At 41.8% G+C, this 9404-nt stretch overlaps 1 protein-coding gene across 2 annotated transcripts in view; it reads left to right on the top strand.

The window, feature by feature from the left end:
- hip1 (huntingtin interacting protein 1) overlaps positions 1 to 2072 on the top strand; it is a 59651-nt gene extending 57579 nt beyond the window's left edge. For both annotated transcript variants that reach the window (XM_024276994.2, XM_024276995.2), the window contains exons 30-31: positions 433 to 550; positions 631 to 2072. In XM_024276994.2, coding sequence (XP_024132762.1) covers positions 433 to 550; positions 631 to 641 — 129 coding nt within the window. In that variant the 3' untranslated portion in view covers positions 642 to 2072. The remainder of the gene's footprint in view (positions 1 to 432; positions 551 to 630) is intronic.
- The last annotated feature ends 7332 nt before the right edge of the window (positions 2073 to 9404 follow it).

Here is a 9404-nt window from a genome sequence, read left to right as displayed (position 1 = left end):
GGGCACTGTAGGCAAGTTAATTTGATACAAATAGCAATGCAGAAGAAGAATTATCACTCAGTCTGATGCCGGACTTGCTGGTGCATCTTCTTGTGCAGAGACTGCAGTACTACAGACTCGTTCTGTTTTTGGTAAATCGATGTATGAAGTTACTCTCAAGCAGAAGTAATTAATTATTATTGGAAATGCGTTGCTCAGCTCTGTGCACATGATGCCTCTCTTTTGAAACCTGCCCCCCAGTGGTCACTTGTTGAACTGCAACACTTAGTGTTTCCTGGATTTGATCAGATTTGGAATGGAAGCTGGGGGCAGTCAGAAACAAAGGAAGCACAAATCTGTTTTATCATGAAATAAATCAGATCCTGACCATACTGTGGTTCTAATCTGGCTTCCTAAAGTTTGGAGGTTACATCCTGTGTTTGTTCTGTTCAGGTTCTGGTTCTGGAGCTGGAGACACGTCTGCAGAAGGAGCGCGAGCGTCTCGGGGAGCTGAGGAAGAAGCATTACGAGCTGGCGGGGGTCGCGGAGGGCTGGGGTGGAGACGACGAGGGTACGGACGCCGGCGGTACAATGCTTTTACCTCCCTGTTCTGTGGCAGAAATTATAGAATGTCTTCTTCTTCCCCCGCAGGTACAGGCTGAAACCTCTCCACCCAGGTCGTCCCACCTCCCTCCACCATCAGACCGGCTTCTGTCCGCCTCGAACTATTTATGGACACACTATCTGTCTTTCTCTTCCTTTTGTTTGATCCTTTGTTTTCTAAGCCAAATGAAAAGGTGCTTTTTTTAAAGAAAAACTTCCTTCTCCACACGAGAAAGATGGACGTGAAGTTCAGAAGAAAGCTACAACCCATCTTCACAGGCTCACACGCCTCCAGGAAGTAAATAACAGGATGATTGTGTCTCGAGTCCCAGCAGCGCCGACACAAGCTCCTCCCAGAATGCAGAAGGTTTGACTCCTCGTTCTTCTGCTGCAGCTGAGCGCTCTCCTGACGATTCCTCCTGTTCTCCTCTCACTGTGAGCGATCACCTCATGGAGTCCACGCCGCCTTACAGGCCGGGCCCGCCGCCTTTCACGTCCTCATCGTTGTAATGACCGGGACTGTTACCCCATCCCTTCGTTCCTGAACTTCAGCAGGTGGACGCTCCTCAGCTCCTTCCACACAGAGAACACTAATAATCGTGTGTTTTTTTTCTCCTTTCTAAAGGTTAAATGATTTAACGGAGAATCCTTTGTTTTAAACGTTTTTAAGTTCTGCCGCCTTACTTCTCACTTAAAGTCATCTGCTTCCAGTCCAGGAGGATAACGCTACACAAAAAGCAAATGTGTCCCTATTTTTTAAGTTTTAGATAATATTTGACTGAGAACTATAAAAAAATGTTTTCTCTGCACACAAAAAAAAGATTGATCTGTGTTTGTTTTTCATGGACTCTGATGTTTGCAGAGCTTCTATAGACCAAGTAAGACCAAGTAGCTGTGTGTTCAATTCCACGCCTTCTTTTGGTTTCTTCTCAACGTCTCTCAACGTTCGGACCGAAGCGGCGCCCGGTGTCCTTCGCTGAATGAAGCCACCATGGGGCCCTTTCGTTTTTCAGGCTCACCTGATCTTAACCTGCTCTGTGTCATGCCGCAGCAGTGAGGGGGCGGGGCTTAAACAGGAGCCGGAAACTCATCTGATGCGTCTTTCTGTATCACATCACATTTCTGCTGCTCCAGTATTATCTGCAGTTCATTTTTTTGTATTTGATGAGGATTTCAGCTCTTTTTTTTTTCTCATTTCTTCAGAAAGTTTTATATAAAAGAAAATATAAGAGAAGCTACTGGGAGTGGTGTTTCAAGTGTCTTTGAGTGATGAAATGGACAAAGTTTGGTTTCATTTTTGCCTCTTTATTAACCCGTTTGTCTCTGTAGTGGTTTCAGCACAGCCAGCCTTCCAAACTGCCTCACACTGTAGTCAAACAAATTACTCACATAGCAACATTGAACCATGAATGATGTTCTACTAAAACCATGTTGGTGAGTTTGTTGTTTTTTTTTCTTCAGTTTTTGAAATAAATATTTCTGCTCATTAACGCAGACTGAAGCTGTTTTGTGTGATGGGTTTCAAGAACCCGATCTTCTGTTCTCTCCTTAAGAATACAGATCAAAGACCAATTAAATCTGATCAGCATCACGTCAAACTACAAGAACTGTCAGGACACCGTTTCCCACAATGCATTGTTTTTCTACTCTTTTGTATTTTATACTACTATATTCTTTTTTATTATCTAGTGTTTATTCTACTCCATTCCTGGCTGTATTAACACTTTTTTGGATCACCTGCTTCATTTTTTTATTTGTTTCATTTTAATTTATGACTTATTTTTAAACAACACACACAGTCGGGGCAGAGCAGGATTTATGAGTAAATGGATCAGTGTAATCTCCACCCACAGTGCTGAGATTACAGAAATCTCTAATCTGGGCAACAGTGTGCTCAGAAACGACCTCTGAGCCTCGTTTCCTCTCAACTGCAGGACGCCAGATTTCCACGCTTTGGAGAATAGCATTCCTGCTGGAAGAAAGGAGTTTCATCTTCTGTAGTCTGATGGAGAATTTAATCCCAGCATGCTCTGGTTTACTCCTGTGCAGATTTACACATGTAAGGAGGAATTTGTGTTACAAAGTTTTGGGGTTGTAGGATTTCAGTCCAGAAACAAAATTGTGTTAATTTTCTATGTGTGATGCATGATGGGTGAACGAAACAGCTGCTCCAAAGAGGAAAAATTTTTTGAAGGCACTTAATGTGGTTAATGGTGTCAGCATTAAACTGGCAAAGGGGATGTGATTCTGAAACCTGCCTGATACAACATTTGTGCATTTATGGAGAAACTTCACCCATCAGTTATCTAAAGAGCTTTTCATTATTCCTTTCCTTAAATTAAGTTGTCATTTTTTACTTTCAGAAAAGGTCATTTTTCTTTCCCCGTCCAGTTCTCAGCCTGCGTCTGCTGCGCTGCTGGGATGTTTTTCCTGATGCTGCTGTGCTGTCACATGGTTCCTGTGGTGGGTGTTGCCTGTGAGAAAGACAGCCTGAACTATTTATAGCCTCTGCAGTCCAGAGCCGAGCTGCGATCCAGCCAGTCTCCTGGCGGCAGCTGCAGCAACAACAGCAGCAGCAGACCTCCACGCAAATGTTTTCCAGTCTCAAAGATGGCGAGGAGCAACGTCAGACGCTCAAATCCGTCATCCGAGCTCAAAAAATGTCTTCAAAAATCAAACTTAACTGATACTCCAAGAAAAGTCTTCTTTTCCAATGTTGTGGGAAATTTGTGTAAATTTTTTGCTCAAAGGCTAAGGAAGAGAGAAGAATTATAAAAACAATCTGGTCCGGGACTGAATAACATCACGTAATTGCCGGAAAACCTTCTAATAATGGACTTGTAGTTGATTCAATGTTATGGATTACACTTGTGATAGTAATCAACTCACATTTAATCAGAGAAATCATTAAACTGACATTAAAACTTCAAATGGAAACTGTGGTTTTTATTGGATCTGAAAGAGTTTGTAAGCTTTTCTTATCATTTCTATTAGAGCTCAGCTTTTTAAATGTGGGGTTCCAACAATAATGTGTGTAGTGGTTAGAACTCTTGTCTCCCAGGAGAAGGCTCTGGTTCAAATCCCAGATGGGTTGGAAATTTTGCACGTTCTACTCGTGCATTCGAGTGCATACAGTGTATCTAAATTGTCCCTAGGTGAGTGTGTGGCCCTGCAACAGAGTGTAACCTGTTCAGGGTGTAACCTGCCTTTGCTCAACAGTAGCTGGGATAGGCTCCAGCAACCCCATGACCCCAAAAGGGATTCAGCAAGTTCAGAAAATGGATGGATGGTTTCCAACAAACCAGTCCTGCAGCTTGGCCATTGACTGTATGTGACAACTGGACTGAGTGACTCCTCCCCCTTTGTGCTCCAAACAGGAAGTCCCCGATTGCCCCAAATAGCCAAAATCCCTTAGACTTCTATAAAGAAAAAGAACAGGCATTACTCAGTCATACTTTTGGTCAGAATAACAATTCTTGCTCTGATAACTTTTTAACATTTTCTTGTCAATCTTTTTTTTCCATAATATTTTTTCAGGTGCCTTAATAAAAGGACCTTCTTTTGTTAACTATAAGGTGCACTTAAAACCTTTCATTTCTTTCAAAAAACAACATTGTTCCTGGTAATCTGGAGCACCTTTTGGATTAATTCTGGTTGTTTATTGATCTCAAAGTGTTTTTGAGAGGTACTCGGCGCTCTGTCAAAATGTCAGTCTGTTTTTTTTTTTTAGTTTTTGAAAATGTGCTAGTGTGTAGCGGTGTCTGACTGGGTTTATTTTTTGCATATTATTAACCTGATTGGTTAAGAGTTAGCGTAGTAACAGTAACATTAGATTTAATGGTATCAGTCTGGTTTTTAAGGTGATGCAAATAAAGTTAGGAGTTACAGGTATTGGGAATTTTCTGATCTAGCTGACATGTGGCGTGTTACAAACAAGTTCTAGAGTTATTGTGAACGCAGTTAAGAAAGTTTGACCGACTATGACTCTTTTGTCTCGCTCTGTGCCCCTATGACAAATTTTACAATAAGCCATTCATTCATGGCGCGCCTTATTGTGCAGAAAATAAAAAAGTAGGTAGCCTGACGTTGAACGTTTAAAACGATTGACAGATTCTCTGGAGCCAGTTTCAAATGGTAGGAGTGTGGTCTTCCAACAGGCTCACTCCTGATTCGTTGCCATAGAATGTCGATCAGACCAATTTGGAACAATCACTGCTACTGATCATTTCTGGCTTCAGAAACTGAATTGACTTCATTAAGTTGGAGCCAGAAGTAATCCATTTTCTATGACGTCACACTCACTCTGTCCAGTTCTCATATACAGTCAATTAGTTTGGAACAGGAAAACATCACTGTCTCAGCAAATGAGTTACAAATCATTCATGCGTTTATTCTAAATGTATTTAATGTTGTTTTCTTCACACAGAAATGATAAAAACAACACCTGATTATCATGTTTGCAGAAGAGCTCAGGCTGTGAGGACACCTGAGCGGGCCCGCTCAGAGCGCCGTGGTTCTGCATGAAAGCCCTCACTGTTCGGCTCCTCCTCTGACAGGCCGGCCTCTGAACAGCGTCCAGCCTCGCTGAAGCTCCTTGAAAGCATTGTTTTGTGCCGCCCGCGCTCATTGTGCTCCAGCACGAGCCTGACACAGATACGAGGTCACAGCTGAGGGACAAAAACCCCTCCTGTGCCACCCCTTCCAGCTCTCAAAAACAGAAACCGGACGGCTTCATTGCCTGTTATTGATTAGCTCAGCCTTTTACTGATCAGACATGAGCCCTTCAGTCTGGAGGATCATTGTTTATTTATTGCTGCCCTGAAATCAAATAATTTTCTGTAGATGAAAAAATAAATGAAAGAAATGAATCAGAGTCTGAGGCATCATAGGCTTTTATTCAGAGTTTTCCCTCTTCAGTGCTTCCAATACGTGGCTGTTTGGAAACCTGCATGATGGATGATCCCTGTGTGAGCCATCAGAGGCGTCATGCTCCTTTATGAGAATACAATGACAAACCTCTGTGGCTGCAGATCAATTTCCTTTCACTGCTGTTTCTCAAAGGTTCATGGTAAAACATTCAAAAGAGGGGATTTTGAAATTTGAGAGTTTCTGATTAAAATTAAATCAAGACACTGTTTTTCTCTGGTTTGTGCTGTCTAACTAATTTATTTTCTCTTTATTTTTTTATTGAATTAATATGAATTCAAAAAATAATTTTGATTTGAACAATTAGATCTCAAAAAGTCTTCCACTCTAGACTGCACTCATATTAAAATTAAATAATCAATAGACAAACATCTCTAACTCTGTCCCACAGCAGTCCTGGACTGCAAGGATCAGATTGTTTTCACGACTCTTCTTTCTTACTGCGCCTTTAGGCTAAAATTCCCTCCCCACCACATACTCGAAAACTCACCAAAATTTCCATGAAGCTAAACTGCTTTTGTATTGTGCATGCATTATCATGAAGTGGAAATAAATTTTGGGCATTGTGAGCTAATAGATAGAAAATCTTCAAAAATTGCAAGATAATTCAAATAATGAATTAGCTCAAATCTAGTTTTTAAATAATCTTTTGATTTGATTGGATGATTTTACAAAACAATACATATAATATGTACATATAAATCTTAAAAATAATTCATAAATTAAAATTTTCTTTAAGACCCCAAAACATGTCCCTAAAAAGATAAATATCTTTTATTCTGCATTTACATGAATGGATGTGCATCCCTGCAAACTGAAGTGGAAACTGGCTGCTCTCCTGTTTTGTAATCACCAGACATGTAGGAGCGCTCCAGACTCTCAGCCGCTGCCCTACTTCTGCAGCGCAGAGGCGGATGTGCAGACAGACATCAACACTGTGAGGCGGGCGGGTCCGCCTGAGAGCCAGAGGAGGGGAAGCCGCGGCGGTACCAGGCGGCGCAGGACACCTGCACCCGCTCTGCTTTAGGAGGCAGAAGATGGGGTTGCTAGGAGACCTGGTCCAATGCAAACACAGCACCATCTGCTGCAGTGAGATCCGGTTAGACGGGAGGAGACATCAGCCAAGCTGGGTAAGACAGAGGAAAGAGGGGAGGACAGGAAGGCTGATAATGAATGACGGAAAGAGATTAGACAAACAAGATATGAGAGTGCGAGGAAATGAGCGGAGGAGGCGGGCGGGGAGGGAAGGTGCTGACTAACGGGTGCCACTCACACATGTCCGCCCCCAACGTTTACAGAAACAGCCCTTAAAATCTGATGTCAGGAGCAGAGGTTAGAATAATGACACGCTGTTGCTTTTTTTGGCCTCCCAGAAGTAAGTGATGATGCTCCTGTTGCCATGGGGACAGGAAAACGTCTCCTCCAGACAGCTCTCAGTTTTCAGTCACTGCAGGCTCGGTGCCCACTCACTTTGCCAGTTTGCTCAGATAATATCCGATGACTCATATCTCCCAGCATGCCCCTCACTGGTCAAGGGTTTTAATCAGGCAAGAATTATTAATGTGTGCCGACGGCTGTCCACTCGGAAAAACATCTCATTTCACCTGCTGGTTCTAGCAGAAAAGATGGAAACTGGCAGGTCCAGCTGAACGTCTGTGACTTGCAAACACTAAGTAAAATACACAATTTGCCCTTTAAAAACAAAGCAAAATAACAACAAATATTTTATAAACGGTACTCTCCTTCATGGAAATAAAAACAGAGAATCTTGAATGTAAATATTGATCAATAAAGAAGTCCTTTTTCTATGTGTGGGAATAGAATAATCTAGATTGTTACTTTCATTGTGTCTCACTTTTCTTAATTAAATAACAATCATAATTAAGGTTTTTTGAGTCAAGTACTGTGTTTGTGCCAGTACTGAGTACTGGCAGTACTTTTGGTGTGGAGAAGTAGTGGTACTCTAAAGAGCTGTTTTTAGAAGTTCTGGTACTGAGTACCGGCCCACCTGAAGCACTGGACATAACAATTAGAAAAAAAAGGAAAATTATGTTTCTTCCTGATTCTGATTCGGTTTTTCTGTTCCGGAATGATGGAGGAAGCCACCGAAATCTCGTCAGGATTATTTAAAAAAATGATTTTAATATAAAATACATTTTGTCCACCGCCACATACTTGAAAACTCATCAAAATCTGCACACATTTAGTATCCAGTGAAAGTGAATTAATGAAAAAAAAAAGATGACATCACAGTGTCATCATCAAAAACTGACGCCAAAATGTCTCAAAAATAATCTTTCAAAATCTACTAACAGAGCAAAAAAAAAACTTGTGTGGAAGATACCCAAAGAAAGTTTTATTATGGGATTAATAAATTATGGGATTGCTTCAGATTCAGAACCTACTTCTTTGCAGGCCATATTGTTGTTAAGTTTAAAATTTGTAAGTTTTTACATTGTTGCACAATACGGGAAAAGAAAACTTGTTGGAATGAGCTTCACAAAATTTCACACACACACACACCTAGGTTAAGTCTACAACCACAACCAAAGTTTGGTTGACCTTTGACCTTGGGAAGAGGCCACCATCTCAAATCAAATTCAGTACGAGCGACAAATTTGAACTCCTCTGAATTTTGACCTTCCACCTTATAATTCCTCAAGCATCACAGGGAAGCTACTCTGAAAAAAACTGTTGATTTTAAAATTTGTAGGATTTGCTTGGCAATCTCTCTGAAGGAGTATTTCCCTGCCGTTTTCACACTTTTTACCGGGATATTGTGAAAATTCAATACATGTCATGAATCATTGTCTTAAGCTGAACGAAACGATATAACATATGATATGACTGTATAAGAAATGTTGGCGTGGTTAGCAAAAAAACTCTGTTGCCAAGGGAATCCAAAAATTAACTTATGCTGATTCTTCTAAAAATTACATAGACCTGTTTGTCACTCCCAGGCGACCAAAAAATAAAATGGTTGCTATGGAGGGCTGCACGGTGGCGCCGTGGTTGGTGCTCTTGCCTCACAGCGAGAAGGCCCCGGTTCAAATCCCGGCTGGGACCTTTCTGTGTGGAGTTTGCATGTTCTCCCCGTGCATGCGTGGGTTTTCACCGGGGACTCCGGCTTCCTCCCACCGTCCAAAAACATGCTTCATAGGTTGATTGGTGACTCTGAATTGCCCCTAGGTGTGAATGTGTGAGTGAATGTGTGTGTGATTGTGGCCCTGTGACAGACTGGAGACCTGTCCAGGGCGTACCCCGCCTTCGCCCTTCAGTAGCCGGGATAGGCTCCGGCACCCCCGCGACCCCGAAAGGGACGAAGCGGTCAAGCAGATGGATGGATGGATGGATGGGTTGCTATGGAGATAAAACCAAAAGAAAAACTGTAATTTTGAAAAAACTTGTTAACTAGTTATATGACATTTTTCTATAAGTTCACTAGTAAGGTTCCTGTAAAGCTCACTAGTAGTGTGACCAAAATATCATACTAGTTTACTAGTGACATGCAAAATGTTAACTAGTTAGCTAGTGAGTAAGTCTTAGTTAACTAGTGGCCTTTTCGGATGGTTACAAGTTAAATATTAAACACAAATAGGGCCCACTAGTAAACTAGTGCACATTTTTAAACATTACTAGTTAACTAGTTCCCATTTTGCCTGTAACTAGTAAACAAGTTGTACTCTGGGCATTACTGGTTATGCTTAAAGCCGCCTGATATCAAGGATATTGATTTAATGATAAAACAGCTTGCCATAGCCATACAATGCAACTTCCATCCATCCATCTTCTTGACCGCTGCTTCCCTTTCGGGGTCGCGGGGTGCCGGAGCCTATCCCGGCCACTGATGGGCGAAGGCGGGGTACACCCTGGACAGGTTGCCAGTCCGTCGCAGG

Source organism: Oryzias melastigma, linkage group LG13, assembly GCF_002922805.2.
Source record: "Oryzias melastigma strain HK-1 linkage group LG13, ASM292280v2, whole genome shotgun sequence".
NCBI classification, from domain to species: Eukaryota; Metazoa; Chordata; class Actinopteri; order Beloniformes; family Adrianichthyidae; genus Oryzias; species Oryzias melastigma.
The sequence above is the reverse complement of the archived record's forward strand: the minus strand, read 5'-3'. Positions and strand labels throughout refer to the sequence as shown.